General features: G+C 51.1%; 2 protein-coding genes across 4 annotated transcripts in view; both read left to right on the top strand.

The window, feature by feature from the left end:
• The window catches only part of LOC112112827 (basement membrane proteoglycan-like), a 16,855-nt gene extending 10,889 nt beyond the window's left edge, over nucleotides 1-5,966 (top strand). Inside the window, exons 6-8 of the mRNA XM_029913481.1 lie at nucleotides 66-94; nucleotides 444-548; nucleotides 5,551-5,966. Coding sequence (XP_029769341.1) covers nucleotides 66-94; nucleotides 444-548; nucleotides 5,551-5,887 — 471 coding nt within the window. The 3' untranslated portion in view covers nucleotides 5,888-5,966. The remainder of the gene's footprint in view (nucleotides 1-65; nucleotides 95-443; nucleotides 549-5,550) is intronic.
• Nucleotides 5,967-9,241: 3,275 nt separating this feature from the next.
• On the top strand, nucleotides 9,242-19,982 carry LOC112112828 (alpha-1B-glycoprotein-like). 3 transcript variants are annotated; one of them, XM_024208887.2, is made up of 6 exons: nucleotides 9,242-9,367; nucleotides 15,556-15,594; nucleotides 16,185-16,484; nucleotides 18,177-18,497; nucleotides 18,888-18,989; nucleotides 19,776-19,982. In XM_024208887.2, the coding sequence occupies exons 1-6, from the start codon at nucleotides 9,289-9,291 to the stop codon at nucleotides 19,946-19,948; spliced, it is 1,014 nt and encodes a 337-aa protein (XP_024064655.1). In that variant the 5' UTR covers nucleotides 9,242-9,288; the 3' UTR covers nucleotides 19,949-19,982. The 3 variants fall into 3 exon arrangements, with proteins under 3 accessions (XP_024064655.1, XP_024064657.1, XP_024064656.1); XM_024208889.2 differs by lacking the exon at nucleotides 18,888-18,989; XM_024208888.2 differs by lacking the exon at nucleotides 15,556-15,594.
• The last annotated feature ends 1,615 nt before the right edge of the window (nucleotides 19,983-21,597 follow it).

The following is a 21,597-nucleotide window of genomic DNA, read 5'->3' on the forward strand; positions in this document are numbered from 1 at the left end:
CTAGTGCCCATCATACAGTATAGATACGAGGAGAACGTGAATGGGAGGTGGGTCCCATCCTCCAGGAGCTGGCCTGTGAACATCACCATGAAGGGTGAGGCCCCCAAATGCCCCTTACAGCCCCCCAAAATAAAGCCACCGCAGGGTCATACCAGCAGCCCCCTGATACCTTCAAAGAGAGACCTTGGCTACAAACTTTAAAGGGGACAATAAGACCCATGCCCCCCTGTTGCAGTATCCCTGATTAACCCACAGGTGGCAGCATTTCACCATGGCTGATACTGAAAGCATCTGGCAGGCAGAAAATCTTCCCTTAATGGGGAGGGCACCCATAGTTCCCTGCCCTGGCTGGGGTATAGTGGAGGTAGCAGATCCCTATTCACTGTTCTCCTGTCCCTATGATTCCTGGTTATTAACAGCTCCCCTTTTTCTCCATCTCTTAGCTATCTCGTCTCTGCCCATCCCCCTGGTGGCTGGGTGCGCTGGTGCTGCCGTGGGTCTGGTTCTGCTGCTGCTTCTCATCTATCTCTACCAGAGGAAGAAGAAAGGTGTGTGGGGAGGTAATGAGGCGGATGGGGAATGGGACCCAGGTATCTGTGTCGGCAGCACAGGGCGCTCACCCCTTTGTGGTGCTGCAGCTCTCAGTCCCTGTCAGGGAGAGACTGAGATGGGGAATGAGACCCAGGCATCCAGGATGACCATTGAAGTTTCCAAATCCTAGGGGATTCTGGAGCACTCGCCCCCTCCCACCTCCAAGATTAATTTAGGATCGCAAGACCTTATTGCAAAGGACTGTGGGTAATTCTCTAGAGCAGGACTGCCTTGCACGGGATCATGGGTGATTTAGTAATACAGGACTTCAGTGCAAAGGACGGTGGGTAATTTGAAGTAAAGGACTTTGGGGAGTTTACAGGAGGGAGACTCTGCTGCAATGGATCATGGGTAATTGGGTAGTTACAAGGTGCAAAGAATTGTGGTTTCAGGGGTGAGATGCCAAGATGGGGATGGGACCCAGGCATCCAGGATGACCTTGCACACAGCTCACCCATATGGGGCCCTGCAGCTCCCAGCCCCTAGGTTGCGGGGAGAGCTCAGGATGGGGAATGGTGGGCATTCAAGCAATACTGCCAGGAGATCACACGACTGGTGCTGAAATGCAGCCAACTCTGGGGTCGGGTAGCTGGGCCGACAGGTGCACTGAGATGTCACCCGGTAATCGCTTGCTCGAGGCTGAGATGCAGCCACCTCTAGGGTGGAACACAGCAGCTTGCAATCAGTTGCACAGATGAATGGAAGGGCAAAAGCAGATGCTAGATCTCATGGAAGCAGCCGGGGTGGAGGAATTTAGGACAACAGAATCAGGTCAGCAGGTCTGGGGATATACCTGAGTTTATGGCCAGCATCCTGGGCAAACTACATAGAGTGGGGGGCGGGAGGAAGGATGGAGTGTTATTGGGAACCATCTTGTTCAGTGTTTGTGCAGCGCCTAGCACATTGGGGTTCTTCACCATGAGGTGTTTCTCCTTGGTGCTACAACAATAATAATTAAGAGGGGATGGGACTTATCCATAGACAGCAGCTGTGGCACCTCCATCTCCTTCCCGCCCTGTAGTGCCATGCTGGGGCATTAGGACAGGGAGTGACTGCAAGGGAAGAGCGCCTAGAGATGGGGTCCCCTGCGACTGCTGAGCCCTCTGTCCCACCAACCTGGGGTATCTCTCTGTGATGTTCCCCTCTGGTGTTATCTGGACCGGTGATCTGCTAGGCCTCTCCAGTCCTTGACTCTGGGATCCAGCCTTACCCTGCACTGCTGTGAGAACCCCCACTCCTGGGCTGTTCACGCACAGCCTCTGGCATGTAAGCTGCTCCTTGGATTGTGCAACCGAATGACACTAACCAATATCTCCGGTCCCGGACACAACCCTAGGAACCTCCGTCTTGCAGTGTCCAGTTATGCCTACTGGACGCTGCAAGCTTATATAAGTTTGTCAATTTAACAAAGAAATTGATATGTACCAGGCTTGTTATCCTAAGGGGAGTCTCTGACACACTGCAAACCAAACGCACTGCTTCAGGTAGAATAAACAAACAGATTTATTAATTATAAAAGATAGATTTTAAGTGATTATAAGTCAAAGCATCACAAGTCAGATTTGGTCAAATGAAATAAAAGCAAAACACATTCTAAATTGATCTTAACACTTTCAATGTCCTTACAAACTTAGTGCTTCTCACCACAGGCTGGCTGCTTGCCCTTCAATCAGGCTCTCCCCTTTGTTCAGTGCTTTAGTCGCTTGGTGGTCGTGTCTGTAGATGTAGGTGGAAGAGAGAGGAAGAGCATGGCAAATGTCTCTCCCTTTTATCATGTTCTTTCTTCCCTCTTTGCTCTGCCTCCCCCCTTCAGAGTCAGGTGAGCATTACCTCATCGCAGTCCCAAACTGACCAAAGAAAGGGGGAGAGTCACTCGAGAGGCCAACAGATACTTTTGTTACTAGGCCAGCGTCCTTTGTTCCTGTGAGGCTGGGATGGGTTTGTCCCATACATGCCTTGATGAGGTGTGAACTGCCCCTCTGCCCTTAGAGAGTTTTTGCCTTGGCTTTCTTTAAGCCATGAGGATACATTTTCAGCCTCATAACTATAGACATGAAATTATAACCTGTAACATTACTATAACATTACTGTAACAATTACTATAACATCACTGTAACAACAATGCTCAGTGCGTCATGAGCCTTCCGAAGACACCCAACATAACAAAATTTGCATTGGATACCACACAATCATTTTACAAAGATGAACATGGGGGTGTAGGGTGTTCCCATGAGGTACTGAACATCACACTCTCTCACGCTGTGATGCTGTTGTCAAACCACAAACCTCTGATAGGCACTGCACTTACACAGCCATCCACAGGCAGGGACATGCCCAGCTGAGGTACATGAATGATCTCCCAGGCACTCATGAAACATCAAAAGGGAGGCTCCAGCCAATTCCCCCAGATCCCCCACCCCAGAGATGTGCCATCTTGCACTGGGCAGAAGCCTGGCCAGGGTAAGCTCATTACCTAGTCCACCACTTCATCAACAGAAGTGGACATGCACCAGCCTTTGTAACCTGAGCTGAGATTCCCCAAGCACTTGAACCAAAACACACTGTTTTAGATAAAATAAAGAACAGATGATTAATGACAGAAAGACAGATTCAAAGTGATTATAAGGAGCAGGTGCAGACATCAAAGTTGGTTCCTTAAGAAAAAATAAATAAATTCACAGTCTAAGTTCTACAAACTAAACAGGATTTGAATCAAGCAGTGTCTCACCTAGACAAACAGTACAAGCAGGTTACAGATCCTCAATACACAGGCTAGGACTCTTCTGCAGCCTGGGACCTGCCTCCCCCAGTTGAAAGTCTTTGTCCTCCAAACGTGTTTTCAGGTGTTGAGTTGTGGGGGGAGTGAGGCCAAGTGATGATGTCACTTCCCCTCTTTTATACTTTCTTGCTAAGATCTTTGCTGTGCAGTGGGGATCAGGTGGTCCCCATTGCTCAAGCAGTCTCCATTGTATACAGTCTATGGATAGTGGATTCTTTCCTTGATGAGCCATTAATGCGGCCTGGCTAACTCCACTGTTGTACCTGAAAGGCTGGTTGTGGGTGTTCCCAACCTCACAACATATTTCAGTAACATATACAGCAGGGATCTGCCACCTTTGGCACGCGGCTCGCCAGGGTAAGCACCCTGGCGGGCCGGGCCAGTTTGTTTACCTGCCGGATCTGCAGGTTTGGCCGATCGCGTCTCCCACTGGCCTCGGTTCATAGAATCATAGAATATCAGGGGTGGAGAGGATCTCAGGAGGTATCTAGTCCAACCCCCTCCTCAAAGCAGGACCAATCCCCAGATAGATTTTTACCCCAGTTCCCTAAATGGCCCCCTCAAGGATTGAACTCACAACCCTGGGTTTAGCAGGCCAATGCTCAAACCACTGAGCTATCCCTCCCCCCTCAAACTGGCTGTGGTTCGCCGATCCAGGCCAATGGGAGCTGCGGGAAGCAGCGCAGGATGAGGGATGTGCTGGCCGCTGCTTCCCGCTGCCCCCATTGGCCCGGAGCGGTGAACCACGGCCAGTGGGAGCTGCAATCGGCCGAACCTGCAGACGTGGCAGGTAAACAAACCAGCCCGGCCCACCAGGGTACTTACTTACCCTGGCAAGCCGCGTGCCAAAGGTTGACGATCCCTGATATACAGCAATACTTCATAACTTCCCATACAATGACAGCACATGCAATCCAACAGGACATCAATGTTCAACAGATGAAGACTTTAAAAATGATACCTCGCTAGGCACACGTTGTACCAAACATATCCTAATTGTATGAGAGTGGTGAATATGGGGGTTCCACGGTGCTACTCTGAGGTACAGAGCATCATCCCATCCCTCTTAGTTCACTGCAGGAGTTTTAGTCACTGACCAATGCGGAGGCAGTGGGCCCAAGATCCTCTTTAGGTTTTGACCATACAGCTCCCAAGTATTGCTAAACATTGTCGTGTTCCCCCCAGGAGCTCTTGTAAAGTTCTGTGTAGCTTTTAACCCTTTGTGGATCAGTCTGGTCATTTCAGAAGTGAGCCAGTGTGCCTCCTCTGGGATGCTAGAAAGCATCTCTTTGTATCTGGTCAGTATTGTTAACCCTTCTGCTTTTTCATCTGGTGTTAACTGAATGCAGATATTAATGTTTTCTAGTGTGTAGGTAACTTGGCATTTAGCCAGCAATGCCATGAGGTGGTGTGCCTCAGTTTCCCCTTCCATGCAGCAGACCAGGTTTATTATGGTTTCTCTGCTGTGACACACCCCCTACTGAGCCCCCGCCCTGCTCCCTGCAGCACAATGCCACCTTGGGGCATTGGGCTCAGCACTGACTGGCAGGAGAGAGCCCCCCATACTGAGCCCTGCCTCGCTCCCTGCATCACAGCGCCCCCTAGCATCACACTGGGGCACTGGGCTCAGCACTAACTGTCAGGGCAGAGCCCCCTGTGCCCCACTCCCTGCATCACAGCGCCCCCTAGCACCGCACTGTGCCACTGTGGTCAGCACTGACTATCGGGGGAGAGCCCCCTCACCCCACTTCCTGCAGCGCAGCTCCCCCTAGCACCACACTGTGGTACTGTGGTCAGCACTGACTATCGGGAGAGAGCCCCCCGCACCCCGCTCCCTGCATCACAGCACCCCCTAGTGTTATGCTGCTGCATTGGAGTCAGTGCTGATTAAGATGCAAGAACGGCCCCTACTGAGCCGCCGCTCCCTGCAGCACAGCACCCCCTAGTGATGCATGGGGGTATTGCAGACAGCACTCTTTCCCAGGGGAGTGTGCCCCCTATTGAGATACCCACAATGCCCCCTCCTGGATTCCTTGCTTTGCTACCCCTTGTTGGTCTCCCATCTAAGTGCACCCCACCCTTTCCCCTTCTGAGCCAGAGCCCTAACATGGAATAGAAACACACTATGAAATGCCCCAGGTACGTTAGCGATGTGACTGATTTGCTTTTATAATTGGTAGGTTCCAAGTGGGAGTGGAGGAGGAGAGCCCAGAACGATGGTTTTATCAGCAGTTACTCACCTATGCCTCTAACAATGATCAACCCAGACACTCTTTAACAGCCCCCTCAGCTCCTTGCCTCCATGTCCCCTGCAACATCATAGGACCAATGAAGATCTGTGAAGCTTACCACACTCACCGTGCATATCCTCCCAAGGTCTCCTTGACGCTGGCGGGCACACACCAGGCCTCCAGCCGAAAACATCCCCGGCAAAACGGAGATGTGATTGTGTCTCTTTGCCTGCTGCAGAGATACTGGGACTGTTTGAAAGGAAGGAAGAAGTTTCTATTCTCCTAATGTCTCAGCAAATCTCCCCTTTACCGGGAACATTCAAGCTGATGTAAATCTCTGTAAATTTTCTGTCTCCTGTTTGTCATTAAACCCCCCTTTAATCTCCTATGGTCTTTCTGCCCCTCCCCCCTCCTCCCCCATGATTCTATAAAATGAGACATGTCAGGCTGGAAGAGACCTGGAGAGGTCATGAAGTCCAGCCCTGTGCACTGAGGTAGGACCATGTAGACCATCTCCAACAGGTGTTTGTTCCATCTGGTCTCCAAAACCTCCAGTGATGGGGCTTCCACAACCTCCCTTGGAAGCCGATTACAGAGCTTAACTACCCTTACAGTTAGAAACTTTTTCCTAATATCTAACCTCAATCTCCCTTGCTGCAGATGCTTGTCTAACTTCAGTAGATATGAGGAACAATTGATCCCCGCCCTCTTTGTAACAGCCCTTCACATATTGGAAGAATGTTATCAGGTCTTCTTTTCTCAAGACTAAAAAAGCCCATTTTTTAAAAAAACCTTTCCTCATAGGTCAGGTTTTCAAAACCTTTGTTCATTTTTGTTGCTCTCCTTTGGACTCTCTTGAATTTGTCCACAACTTTCCTAAAATCCCAGAATTGGACACAGTTCTCCAGCTGACGTCTCACCAATGCCGAGTTGAGTAGGAGAATGACCTTCCGTGTGTTACGTACAAGACTCCTGTTAATACACCCCAGAATGATATTAGCCTTTCTCACAGCTGCATCGCATTGGGGACTCATCTGCAATTTGTGATCCACCCTAACCCCGGATCCTTGTCAGCAGTACGACACTCCTAGCCAGTTAGTCCCCAGTTTGCAGCTGTGCCTTTGATTTTCCCTTCCTAAGTGAAATTATTTGCACTTCAAGTATCAGGGGGTAGCTGTGTTAGTCTGTATCCACAAAAACAATGAGGAGTCCGGTGGCACCTTAAGGTGCCACCAGATTCCTCATTGCATTTGCACTTGTCTCTATTTAATTTCATCCTGTTGATTTCAGGCCAATTCCCCCAACTTGTCAAGGTCGTTTTGAATTCTAATCCTGCCCTCCAAAGTGCTTGCAACCCCTCCAATCTTGGTGTCCTCCGCAAAGTTTATAAGCCTATTCTCTACTCTCCATTCTCCAAGTCATTCATGAAAATATTGACTAGTACGAGACCACGACTGAGCCCTGTGGGACACCATTAAGTACGCCCTCTCGCTTTAATGGCAAACCATTGCTAACTACTTTTTGAGGATGGTCTTTCAACCAGTTGTGCACCCAGCTTATAATAATTTCACCTAGACCACATTTCCCTAGTTTGCTTATGAGAATGTCGTGTGGGACTGTCAAACACCTGACTAAAATCAAGATACATCACGTCTACTGCTTCCCCGCATCCACGAAGCCAGTAACCCTGCCAAAGAAGTAAATGAGGTTGCTTTGGCATGATTCGTTCTTGACAAATCCATGCTGGCTCTTTCTTATAATCTTCTTATCCTCTAGGTGCTCACAGATTGATTGTTTATTAACTTGTTCCAGTATCTTTCCAGGTATCAAAGTTAGACTGACTGGTTTATAATAACCAAGGTCTTCCTTCTTCCCCTTTTTAAAGTTAGCTACAATGTTTGCCCTTCCCTAGCTCTCTGGAATATCACCCTTGCTCCATGGCTTCTCTAAGATAATTGCTGATGATTCTAGGTTGTTTCAGCTTATTCCTTAAGTACCCTAGGATGATTTCATCAGGCACTGCCAACTTGGATACATCTAATGTCTCTAAATATTCTTTAACCTGTTCTTTCTCTATTTCCTTTACTGTGGTTATTTCCTCCCCGCTGTGGTGTGTGTCATTGGCCCTGTACTGCTGACCCAGAAGGGAGATTCTCCTTAGAACTCCTGTCCCTGCTGAGCTGGTCTGTGGCTGGCTGTGTGCACCCACCATTAGCCCCACTATCACGGAGAAGCCACCTTGCCCTGAATCCATGAGGCTGCGGGCTCAGAGAGCCCCTTCTTCAACCTCCTCATCCATAAGTCATCATTCACTCTCATCCCCTGTTCCATGCAGAGCAGGGACATATTGATCTTTCTGGGGAGATTGTCCTGCCGCAGCCCATCTTCTCCATTCCCAGCTCTTGGAGGGGAGTGGGATCTAGTGGCTAGAGCAGGAGGGGCTGGGTGCCAGGGCTCCTAGATTCTACCCTCAGCTCTGAGCAGGCAGTGGGGTCTAGTGGTTGGAGGGGGGGCAGGAGCTGGGTATCAGGACTCCTGGGTTCTCTACACAACTCTGATAGGGCAGTGGGATCTAGTAATTTGAGCGGATGGGGGGTGGCTGGCTAGGAGCCATGACTCCTACGTTCTCACCCCAGCTCTGAGCAGGGAGTGGGATCTAGTATTTGGAGCACAGGGGAGTTGGGAGCCAGGACTCCTACGTTCTCACCCCAGCTCTGGGCAGGGCATGGTGTCTAGTGGTTGGAGCAGGGAGGCTGGGAGACAGGATTCCTAGGTTCTCACTCCAGCTTTGAGCAGGGAGTGTGATCTAGTGGTTGCAGCAGGGGGGGCTGGGAGCCAGGACTCCTGGGTTCTCGCCCCAGCTCTGGGCATGGCATGGGGGGACTCCTGGGTTCCCCTCTCAGTTCCAAGAAGGGGCATGATTCCTATCAGTTGGGAAGACATGCAACCAACATTTTCAAAGGTGACTAGGGATTGTGGGTCCTTGGGATCTGGAAAGGCCCTGATCCTCCGAGGGCAGCTTCCCGGCAAGCCAGACAGAATCTCTAGCCACCCCTGAAATTCCTGGCCTCTGGTCTTTATCATGAGATTACTAGCATCAACCACCCCAGAGCCCATAACCAGTTGCTGCCCATAAGAGCCTCAATCCAAAACTGAGATGGCCAAAGGGATTCAGACACCCAATTCCCATCCTCATTTATGGGCATTCAACTCCCTTAGGCCTCGGCATAAACAGGCAAGTTTGAGCTGCTTAGAAAATCAGGGTGAAAAATTTCAATGCAAACGGGAGGAAATAATTATTTTCTTATGCGTTGGCCACTGCAAATATCTGACTCTCAGTAGAGACTGTATGAAGGCTGGCGCATCACCCACCTTGCCTGCGCCGTGCCTCAGTTTCCCCAAACCGCTGGAAAAGGCCCTTTGGGTGGGTAACACCGCGTTGAGCTGAGCTGGCCCAGGGCCGTGTTGCTTTTGCAAAATGCTGAGGGAGGGGAATGCAGGGAGGAGGGCCTCAGTTTGTGGTCAGCAACTGCTGTCACATTGCCCAAGAGTCCAGCATGTGACCTTCACTGGGATGCCAGGATATCTCTCACATCACAGAGGAAGTGGAGGCTGGGTATCACGTCCACACCGGGGTTCAGCTGACAGGAAGGGAGCCAGCCTACTCCCTGGGCAGAGACAGTGCTGATGGCTCAGAACCCAGCTCTCAGCCACAGACAGATCAGCTCTCTCAGCATGGAGCTAACTCTCCTTCTGCCGCTGCTGGGTAAGTAGCCTCCCTGGGCCTGCTTCCTCTCTTGGGCTATCTCCTGCCTTGCTTGCTTTCCTGCTTCTCTTTCCTTGCTTGCTTGCTCACCAGCCTTCTTTCTGTCTTTTACTTTCGTCTTTCTTGCTTGCTTTTCTCTTTCTATGGCTTTTCTCTGTTTCTTGCCTTTTCTTTCTCTCTCTTTCATTTCTTTCTCTTGCTAGGGCTTTTCTTTCTAGCTTGCTTTTGTGATTCCTCTTTTCTAGATTGCTTGCTTGCTTTCCTGTTTTGTCTTTCTATCTCGTTTAGTCTCTTCTATTGCTTTTCTTTCTTGCTTGCTTTCCTGCTTTTTCTTTCAACCTCTTTTATTTTTTTCTGTCTCTCTCTTTTGTTTCTTGATTGCTGTCTTGCTTTCTCGTTCTTTTCTTGCGTGTTTGTTTTCTTGCATTCTCTTTCTGTCTCTTTTCTGTTTTCTTGCATTCCATCCTGCTCTCTCTCTCTTGCTTTTCTTTCTTGCTTGCTTGTTTTTCTGCTTTCTCGTTCTGTCTCTTGTCTATATTTCTTTCTTGCTTGCCTGTTTGAGTTCTTTCTCTTTCTGTCTCTTTTCTTGCTTGCTTGCTTTTTCTTGCTTTCCTTCTCATCTGAGCTGTACTGTCCTGTGACACTACGACCCCATATTCTTCATAGAGATATTGTTATGATATGATTATGGCATAACTATGATGTATTTTGTACAAGAGAGGTCATGTGAGGTATTATTGAAAAGGTTATGGTTTACTGAATATGATTATCCTATTTGTATGCATGTATCATTTTTATACCTGAAGTTATTAATATTGTCTATGCACCTATTACAAATGTCCTTACACCTGGGGAACGCCCACTAGGCAGAATGCAATCAGTCTAGATGTCTCACTGGGAAGGGCTGTTAGAGAAAACAATAGATCTTAGAGAATGCTTCCCACCCACTGAGAAGCTTTCCTGGGAACTCTGCAAACAGCCTCTGAGGCCTTGGCTACACTTGCGAGTTACAGCGCAATAAAGCCGCCCACAGCGCAGTACCTCACTCCCCGTCCACACTGGCAAGGCACATACAGTGCTGTATCTCCGCGGCTACAGCGCTGCTTGTACTCCACCTCCCCGAGAGGAATAAAGAGTATTGCACTGCCGATGCTGCGCTGCGGTGCCAGTGTGGCCCCCCAGTGCGCTCTGATTGGCCTCCAGAAGTATTCGGCAGTATCCCACAATGCCTGTTCTAGCCACTCTGGTCATCAGTTTGAACTCTACTGCCCTGGCCTCAGGTGATCAACCGTCAGACCCACCCTTTATATTCCCCGGGAATTTTAAAAATCCCCTTCCTGTTTGCTCAGCCAGGCGTGGAGTGCTCTCAGCGAATCTTTCCAGGTGACCATGCCTCCACGCGCCAAGCGAGCCCCAGTTTGGAGCAATGGCGAGTTGCTGGACCGCATCAGTGTTTGGGGGGAGGAAGCTGTCCAGTCCCAGCTGTGCTCCAGCCGTAGGAATTATGATACCTTCAGGCAGATATCAAGGGCCATGATGGACAGGGGCCATGACCGGGATGTGGTGCAGTGCAGGATTAAAGTGAAGGAGCTGCAGAGTGCCTATTGCAAAGCCTGCGAGGCAAATGGCCACTCGGGTGCTCCCCCCGTGACCTGCCGATTCTACAAAGAGCTGGACGCGATACTTGGGGGTGACCCCACCTCCACTCCAAGCACCACCATGGACACTTCAGAGCGGGGGGAGGAGGAAGAGGAAAGCGGGAGTGAGGGTGCTGGGGCAGGGGGAGACACCCCGGAATCCCTGGAGCCATGCAGCCAAGAGCTCTTCTCGAGCCAGGAGGAAGGTAGCCAGTCGCAGCGGCCGGTACTTGGTGGAGGACAAACAGAAGAGCAGGTTCCCGGTAAGCGGCTTTTTTTTCGGGAAGTTTTTTTTTCAGGAAGGAATTTTTTTGGTGCGGGCTCTTTGGGAGAGGAGGGTTAGGGCTGCATGCATGCCTAGATGTGGAATAGCGCATTGATGTGGTCTATCACATCGCGGTAATCAGCCTCGGTAATCTCTTCGAAAGTCTCATCCAGAACGTGTGCAATGCACTTGCGCAGGTTTATCGGGAGAGTCACCATGATCCTTGTCCCAGTCAGATTAACGTGTCCGCGCCACTGTGCCGCGAGGGGTGGGGGGACCATTGCTGCACACAGGCAAGCTGCATATGGGCCAGGACAGAAGCCGCATTGCAGTAGAAGACCCTCCCTTGCTTCCCAGGTCACCCTCAGCAGCGAGATATCTTCCAGGATGAACTCCTGTGGAAAATGTTGGGACAGTGTTCAGTGTAGGTGCCCCCTGCAGCTGTTGGCTCTCCCCAAGGCACAGAAACTCAGAGGACAGTACAGCCCTGAAACAATCAGTCCCCCTTACTCACCATTTTGGGGCTCCCGTGGGTTATGTGTGCTCTCTTTGGGACGGGAAAAGTATGCTATTGTGTAGACTGTGTGTGCCCTCCTTAAATGCGGGGCAATCATTACTCTATCTGGTATAAACAATGCTGCCTCTGTTAAGTGTTGTACTTTGCCATTACAGATGCAACCTTGAGATCTCAGCCGTCCGTGTTATCACCGACTGAGAGACTGCAAAAACTCCGGAAGAGACTGCGAAAAACCAAAGAAGACATGCTGCAGGAAGTGATGCATCAATCTCTTACAGAGAATCAAAAAGCGCAGGAGTGGAGGGAAAGCGAAAGCAGGATCCGCCAGGAAAACGCAGCACACCGGCAGCAACGCACGGATCAGCTGATAAGCATCATGGAGCGCCAAGCGGACTCTATCCAGGCACTCGTAGCCATGCAGGCGGAGCACTACCGTGCTCGCCCCCCCCGCAGCCCTTGTCCCAAAACTCTTTCCCTTGTGCCCCCATGTCACCTCCAACCCACTTTCCCCAACATCCGGGTTCTTACCGCCACCAGCTGCCTCCAACTCCTGTATCTTCACCAAGCAGCGCTGAGAACTACGACCCTTACCCTCTGCACTCAACCCCCATCACCATGCAGTATAGCCATCCTGAAGTGCAGCACTCATTGCACAGCACTCCAGACAGGACATACGCAAATCTGTGATTGTATCGTTCCCCACCCCCTTGCCCTTTCTGATTCCCAAGCAGTTGTATTTCTTTTCAGTAAATGAATTTTCTTTTCAATAAATGGATTTTTTGGCTTTGAAAACATTCTTTATTATTGCATAAAATAAAAGATACTTTAGCCCAGGAAAGAAACAGGCACTGCAAGTCAGCTTAGCAAATGCAGATTCCTACTAACATTGGAACCACTGCACTTCTGTCCCATGCAGGGCACCAGACATTACTGCTGGTTTTCAGCCTCAAATTGCTCCCTCAAGGCATGAATTGAATTATGAATGAATGGAGATATCCTATCTCCTAGAACTGGAAGGGATCTTGAAAGGTCATTGAGTCCAGCGCCCTGCCTTCACTAGCAGGACCAAGTACTGATTTTGCCCCAAATCCCTAAGTGGCAAGGATTGAACTTACAACCCTGGGTTTAGCAAGCCAATGCTCAAACCACTTAGCTAATCCTTGAAGCCCCATGCTGGCCCACTCTACGAGCCCTGCTCTCTGGCTGTGCAAATTCAGCCTCCAGGTGTTGAACATCGACAGTCCATGCCTCACTGAATCTTTCACCCTTCCCTTCACAAATATTATGGAGGGTACAGCACGTGGATATAACCGCGGGGATGCTGTTTTCGGCCAAGTCCAGTTTCCCATACAGAGATCGCCAGCGGCCCTTTAAACGGCTAAAAGCACACTCCACAGTCATTCGGCACTGGGCTCAGCCTATAGTTGAACCACTCCTTGCTGCTGTCAAGGCTCCCTGTGTAGGGTTTCATGAGCCTTGGCATTAACGGGTAAGTGGGGTCTCCAAGGATCACAATGGGCATTTCGACTTCCCGTACTGTGATCTTCCGCTCTGGGGGAAAAGTCCCAGCCTGCAGCTTCCTGAACAGGCCAGTGTTCCGAAAGATGCGTGCATCATGCACCTTTCCGGGCCAGCCTGCGTTAATGTCAATGAAACGCCCACGGTGATCCACAAGCGCCTGGAGAATCGTAGAGAAATACCCCTTCTGATTAACGTACTCGGATGCTAGGTGGGGTGGGGCCAGAATAGGAATATGCGTCCCATCTATCGCCCCTCCACAGTTAGGGAAACCCATTTGTGCAAAGCCATCCACAATGTCCTGCACTTTACCCAGAGTCACGGTTCTTCTGAGCAAGATGCGATTAATGGCCTTACAAACTTACATCAACACGATTCCAACAGTCGACTTTCCCACTCCAATCTGGTTCGCGACCAATCGGTAGCTGTCTGGAGTTGCCAGCTTCCAGATTGCAATAGCCACCCGCTTCTCCACTGGCAGGGCAGCTCTCAATCTCGTGTCCTTGCGCCGCAAGGTGGGGGCGAGCTCCTCACACAGTCCCATGAAAGTGGCTTTTCTCATCCGAAAGTTCTGCAGCCACTGCTTGTCATCCCAGACTTGCATGACAATGTGATCCCACCACTCAGTGCTTGTTTCCCGAGCCCAAAAGTGGTGATCCATGGTGCTGAGCATGTCCATGAATGCCACAAGCAATCTCATGTCATACGCGTTATGTGACTCGATATCATCGTCGGACTCCTCACTCTCACATTGGATCTTAAGGAATAGCTCGACTGCCAAACATGACATGCTGGTGAGACTCGTCAGCATACTCCTCAGCAGTTCGGGCTCCATTTCCCTCAGACCGAAATGGAACACAGACTGCGCTGCACAGAAACCGTTGAAAGATGGCTTTGAAAGATGGTGCCAAATGGCGCCAAATGTGGACGGAAACACAGGGATTTCTGGGATGCGAAGTGATGCATCACGGGGCGTTGGGACAGGACCCAGAATGCCCCGCACCCATGCCCCCTTCCCACAACCCACGGCGCCAGAATGGGAAGAGGTGTTCTGTGGGATGGCTGTGGGATAGCTGCCCATAATGCACCGCTCCCAATGCCACGGCAAGTGCCGCAAATGTGGCCACGCCAGTGCACTGGCAGCTGTCAGTGTGGACAGACTGCAGCGCTTTCCCTACTCAGCTGTACGAAGGCGGGTTTAACTCACAGCGCTGTACAGCTGCAAGTGTAGCCATACCCTGAGTTATGGCTGCAGGGTCATGTAAACAAGTCACCTGGTACTGGACTCCATGATAATACTAGTGTTTTTCCACTCACGGGGGGGGGGGGGGGTGGGAAACAAAGGATTCCCGCCATATGCAAAAACTATTTAAGGCAGGGGAGTGACATCATCGTGGCTCATTCTTCACTGCCTCCCTGCCCAAGAAAGAAGAACACACCTGAGAAACAAAAAGACTGAACTAGGGTAGAAGGGCTGATAACCCCAGGCTAGAGGGTTGTCTAGCCTGTGAAAGGAATAACTGGAGTTTAAAGCTGAAAGCAAGTGCAGCTTGGCTTCAAGAATCTCTTCTGCCTAAAACAACATTTAGGGTGAAAATTTGCTGCTCATATCGAATTTTGTTAGTATATGAAGCTTACATTGCGTTTTTTATTTGCTAGGTAATCTACTTTGATCTGTTTGCTATCCCTTATAATCACTTCAAATCTCTCTCTTGTAGTTAATAAACTTGTTTTGTTTTGTCTAAAACAGTGTGTGTGGAAATTATAACTTGGGGCAGAAAGCTGTGCATGTCCCTCTCCACATTGAGGGAGGGGGCGAATTTCATGAACTTACGCTATAAAGTTCTCTGGGCAGCGCAAGACGGTACAATGTTGGGCTTACCCTCTAGATGGGGGTGGGCACTTGAGTACTGGGCAATTCCTTGGCTGAGCCTTCCCATGCAGGGCTGATCTCAGCATCTGTGTGTAGCTGTAGCTGGGTGTGTCCCTACCTGTATGTGTGCTGGCAAAGTGCAGTCTGAAGCCTGAGGGAGGGCTTAGCTGGCTTGCCTCAGCATTACAGTGTAAAGGGAGCCCAGGCTGGTGGGTCAGGTGGGAACCCAAGTTCCAAGTGGCCCCCTGGGGGGAGGAGTCCGACACACATCCCACTCCCATTCTCCCTCTACCCCCCTGCCATTCTCCTAGCATTCCTGACTCCCATCACACTCCTCCCTCCCCAGATCTCTGACTCATCCTCGCTTCTATCTTTCAGTCGCTCTCCAGATTCTCCCCAGGCCAGTGCTCCCTGCAGGTAATGCCGACTCTTGTGCTCACTGAGATGACTCATTTTGGGGTGGGGTTGTCTCTAGAGGAGAATTCGCCTATGCTGGGATTTGGAATCCCACGGGGTTGGGTCTGTGGGGATCTCCTGTTAGCCCCCCCTTGGACACACCAAGCTCCCACTTTGTCCAGCCCAGCACCAATGCCAGCCCCACCCCAGAGCGGCCCATAGGTGAAACAAGTTGGTGGGGTCTCAGCCCAGGGAGTCCAGAGGCTGGATGGGTACCCTGCTGCCCCCTGGTGGGGAGGGGAGGGTACATCAGCAGGTGATGGTGTGCTTTTTGGGGGGCATCATCCCCTGAAGTCTTGAAAGGCCAGTTTAGGAACACGCCTCATCATTGCAGAACATTCTCCTCCTGCTCCACCCCCATCCACCTCTTCTCCTGCCCCCGCCCCCCCAGTTCTGTGCCTGTATGCTCCAGGGGGGTGGGTCCTAATTCTTTGGCCTGGTCTGGTGGTAGCCCGTGTCTGAGGGTTGGATGTGGGGCATCTGTGGGCTTCTCTCTTGGCTGCTGCTTCTGTCTTCCTTCCCAATGCCAATGGGAAGCTTTTCTTTCCCAGGTGCCCCTGCGGCCCCATCCCTGTCCCTGAACCCCCAGAAGCAGGAGTACTTCCCCGGAGACACTGTTGAAATCAAGTGCTCTGCTCCTCCTTCGGTGGATAGAGTTGAAGGATTCCAGTACTACAGCGATATCGGAAAGGCCATCTCAGTCCCAGCTTCATCCAGGAGAAGCCATACTTACAACATAAACCTCACAGGGCCTAAGGATGGGGGGTCGTACCAGTGCGACTACTGGATAGGCCAAGCCGGTTCTTGGAACAGGTCCAGCAGGAGTGACGCTGTCCTCATCAGAGTAAAAGGTGAGCTTTGCACAGTCTCTACCATTCCTTAGGGTCAGAGGTGAACACTTCCAAGATGTATAAAGACATAAGTGGACAAAAGTATGGCAAGGAACCAACCAACAACATAGTCCCCCAACATGCCATTCAGTTCCCAACTACGGCTGCCCAACATGGCTAATCCCTCAGTGAATACAGCCACACAGTATGGCTGACCAACTGCCAACAACATGGCCACCCAACATGGCTGCCCAGCTACCAACAACATGGCTACCCCACTACAAACAACATGGCCACCCATCATGGCTGACCACCTGCCAACTATATGGCCCTCCAATATGGTTTCCCCACTACTGACAACATGGCCATCCAATATTGGTCGCCTACCACACTAGAATTCTGGGTCTGGACAAGAGCTCCTAGGCACTATGATAATACAAATAAATAATAATTGCTACCAACAACCTACAGCCACTAACATGGGCAGCCAACACAGCTGCAAAACTGATATCAAACATCTCAGCTTTCAGAAATATGGCTTCCGAACTACTGACTAAACCCCACCCCCCAGCCATGACTGCCACAAATATAGTCTACCAACATGTCTGACCAATTGACAACACAATCTCCAGGCTTCCAGAAACGTGACTCATTAACATGCTTATCCAAGAGCTGGGAACACCCTCAGCCATTGTACAAATACTATGCCAAATTACGGAAATCAGGCTGCCAACAATAGTCACCAAACATGCCCTTCACTTCCCACATAAGGGGAACCAAAATGGCTGCCAAACTATCAACAAAATATGGCTATCCAACTACAAACAACATGGCCAAACACTATGGCAATGCAACAGACACAGTCAACAACATGACATCCGAAATGCCTTCCCAACTAACAACAGGGTCACTGAACATGGCTGACAAAAAGCTGACAGTATGGCCGCCCCACATGGCCGCTCAACAGGCTGCCCAACGGCCAGCAACATGAGACTCATCATGACTATCCAACAGCCAGCAATATAGCAATTCATCATGCCTACCCAACAGCCAACAACATGGCACCCAACATGACTACTTGACTGTCAATAGCATGGAGATCCAGCATATGCCCCACACTCAGCACAACCTGATACATAAAGCACATAAAAGGCTGTTACAAGGAGGAGGGAGAAGAATTGTTCTTCTTAACCTCTGAGGATAGGACAAGAAGCAATAGGGCTTAAATTGCAGCAAGGGTGATTTAGGTTGGACATTGGGAAAAAAACTTCCTAACTGTCAGGTTAAGCACTGGATTGAATTGCCTAGGGAGGTTGTGAAATCTCTGTCATTGGAGATTTTTAAGAGCAGGTTAGACAAACACCTGTCAGGGATGGTCTAAATAATACTTCGTCCTGCCATGAGTGCAGGGGACTGGACAAGATGACCTCTCGAGGTCCCTTCCAGTCCTATGAGTCTATGATATCTACGTTCCCAGAACCTGTTCCCCAACATGACAAACTAATGGCTAACAACACTCACCTTATAGAACCTGGAGGAAGGAATAAACCCTGGGCTCTCACTCGCAGTTACACAAAGGTCCTCATGTAGGGAGTCATGAGGTATCAGTTTGAATCTTACCAGTGTTAAGTTTGGGGCAACATCTCTGCTTTCCCCCCATGTCAACCCCCCACCCCACCCCCGATTCATTCTTGTTGCCTCTCCTACCTTCAGACTTCCCTCCCTGGCCGGCGCTGAGTGTGGATCCTCCGTCCGGAGTGGTGAGTGAAGGGCTCCCCCTGCTCATCACCTGCACGGCCCCCAGCAATGCTGGTGAGCGAAGGTTTCACTTTTACAAGGAAGGAGCTGAGCTCGTCCCCGGGGACGTTGGGTCTGAGGTCAGCACCACAGAGACCAGGACCGGATCTATGATGCTCAACATCCCGCGAGCTGGTCCCAACAGCGCCGGGGAATTCACCTGTGCGTACGAGCAGAACATGAGCGGGAGGTGGATTCTGTCCCTAAGGAGCTTGGCTGTGAATGTTACCATGACAGGTGAAGGTGCCCCAGAGTTAGCAGTCTAAGATATACTTAATGCTTCCTGAAGGGGGCAGAAGTCATGAACACACACACACACACACACACACACGTGCACACACAGCAGCTCTCATTCCCTCCAGCAGGGGGCAGCAATCTCTCCCTCTCTCCCTCTTAAAAACACACACACACACACTCTGAGCAGGGTTCATCCCTTCCAGCAGGGGGACAGCAGGAACACACACACACACATTGTGCACATCCCCTACAGGAGGGGGCAGCAGTGATGCACACACACACACACACACACACACACATTGTGCTGGTCTCATTCCCTCCAGCAGGGGACAGCAGGGACACACACTCCTGCCAGTGTAATATTTCTTAGCAATTTCCTCCTTTTTGCAGCACACAGCCATTCCTGGGTCCGGGAGCTCGCTGTGGGTGGGTCCTTCTTCACCATTAATGGCCTCATCTTCCTCATCTCCCACCTCTGCCTGAAGGGCAAAGGTAATTGCACATTTCCCTCCCCTCTCCCTGCTTTCGCAGGACCTTGGAGTAGCTTAAACAGATGTACCCTGAAATTTCTCCTCCTGAGTCTCACCTGGCCAAGAGGCTGCTGCTGTAGACAACACTGCGAAGATATCTGCCACCAGCTACACCGTTATATCTCCTCTTCTGACCCCTCGGCTCCACCTCCTGAAATGCAGCCGCCTCTGGGGAGGGGCACCTGGGTAACCGCCACCCAGTAACACTGCCTAGGAATCCCCAAGGCTGAATGGCAGCTGCTTCTCGGGTGGGGCGTGGCAGCTGGTGGGCAGCTGCAGTGTAATGCCACAGAGGGTCGCTCCTCCAGATGCAGCCATCTCTGGGGTAGCCTGCGGCAACTGTTTAGCAGATGATAGAGCACTGCAGGCCAGAAAGAAATGTGAATGCAGACTCCCAGGGAAGCTGCAGCAGCTCCTCATCTCAGCCACAGCTCCAGCATGATCACTGAGGGGACAGCACCCCCTAAAGGGTCAGGCATCCCTCTAGCTGCAGCACCGCGCCCCCTAGTGCTATACAGGGGCATTGGGGTCAGCACTAATTGTGAGGGCAGAGCGCCCCCTACTGAGCTCCCTTCCCTGCGCCCTGCAGAACAGCGCCCACTACTGAGACCCCACAGTCACCCCCTACTGGCTTCATCACTTTGCTTGCTCCAAAAAGATACCCCCTCAAAATGTGCCCCAAGCCTCTTTCTTTCTTTCTTTCTTTCTTTGCGATTTGAGCATTGCCATGTGCTTTTCTCATTCTCAGGTTCCAAGGAGGAGCACACAAGCGGCTCAGACCCATTTCAATCAGATTATTACTCAGTCCTGGTTCAGTTGGTCACTGGTCAGTCTGGTCATTCTGCGACCGCCAAGGCAAACCACGTCTCCAGCCCCATGCCCCAGTCCCGTGGGAGTAATGAGTACCAGGAAGAGATGTGAAGGCTCAGATACTGACTGTGAATATTCCTCCCCTGCTCACAGATGGCTGGCCAGTTCCGCAGCTCAACTGGAGAAAATGTGACTGAGAAAAAAGAAAGAAAGATTCTATTCTCATTTCTCCTCAGATATTCCTACTCTATGTATATTCAAGATTGTATGAATCCCTGTAAATTCCCCCATCTCCAGCTTTTAATTAAACCTTTTTTTTAGCCCCTTCTTGTCTCTGACTCTTGTTTCCTTCACTGTGGTTATTTTGTCCCCCACATGGTGTGTGTCATTGGCCCTGCACTACTGACACAGAAAGGTGATTCTCCTTCGTGCCGCAAACTGCAACTCCTTCCCCTGTTGAGTCAGGCTGAGGCCAACAGTTTCCACCAATTGCTGAGCCACCCAGTGGAGCAGAAAAATGCCACGTAGCCCTGAAGTTTGAAGGTCAGAGAGAGAGGCAGCCCACAGGGGGTAGGAGCAGGCCTGCTACAGTCCCCGTCATCTCAGTGATACTCAGGGCCCCAATCCTGCCCCCAAACCTGACGCTGAACTCCCTTTTGCCCCCGTCTCCTCATCCATGTCATTCATTCATTCACACACACACCCTCCTCTGTCTCCCCTACGTGGCGGGCTGGGGCATACATGGGGAGCTGACACTATCATGGCCTGTCTGGTCCAGCCCTGTCTCGGGGAGGGAAGTGAGGTCCCCTGGGTTAGAGCAAAGGGACTGGCCAGGCCTCCTGGGTTCTTTGCCCAGTTCTGGGAGGGGAGGGGAGTTGAGCAGAGGGGCTGGGTGCCAGGACTCCTGGGTTCTCTCCGCAGCTCTAGGAGGGGAGCGGGGTCTAGAGCTGCTGTTGAGAAATACATCCAGAAAGCCATGTTGTCACAGCTCCACAGGCTCCGTGCTACACCCTGGCTTTGAAACCCTCTTTTGGCAGACTCCCAGCAGTGTGCCTGACCCCGAGGGGTCCCACTCCCCCTTCCACACCCCAGCCCTCTTGCTTTGCACCACAAGCTCTGCCCAGCGAGTCCAGACGAGACAGTCCCCACGGCAGAGAAGTGACCCGGGCGCCCCCTCTCTGCAGTGACACCCAGCAGCGGTTCCCAAACAGAGCTGGGTTTAGTGGTCAGCGGGAATTCACCAGGGGAAGGTCTTAGCCCACCCAAGAGAAAGAACAGCTAACACCCGCTCTGTGCTGGTCAAGCCCCAGGAATTCACCCCAAGCTGTAGAGCCCCCAAGCTCTGTCTCTCCTTGACCCCCTTCCTCAGCCCCAGTAGAGAGGAAACACACACCCAACCCCTCTCCATCCTTTGTTCCTGAGCGGGGGTCTCCGCTCAGCTTCCCTGCTGAGAAGCGGGGAAATCCGTCTGGTGCTGGGCGGTGGGTTTTCCCCTGTCTTCTCCACTGAGATGGGATGGGCCTTGGATGTCCCTTTAATGACCCAGACAGTCCACTCAGACAGCAAGGTGACACCCTACCCTCATGTCTCTCAGTCGGCCCTGAGAGCAAACTTAATCCCACTGGGGAGTAATGCAAAGTACAGGGGGAAACTGAGGCACGCGTCGGCTTCATAAAAACATTACAGCCAGCTCCCGCTTGTTACGGAAGACTTTGCAGAAAGTAGCTTGTCACGGCCATGAGGACTCGTGGCTGAATTTC

This window comes from Terrapene carolina, unplaced genomic scaffold, assembly GCF_002925995.2.
Source record: "Terrapene carolina triunguis isolate 2854851 unplaced genomic scaffold, T_m_triunguis-2.0 Scaffold665, whole genome shotgun sequence".
Lineage (NCBI taxonomy): Eukaryota > Metazoa > Chordata > Testudines > Emydidae > Terrapene > Terrapene triunguis.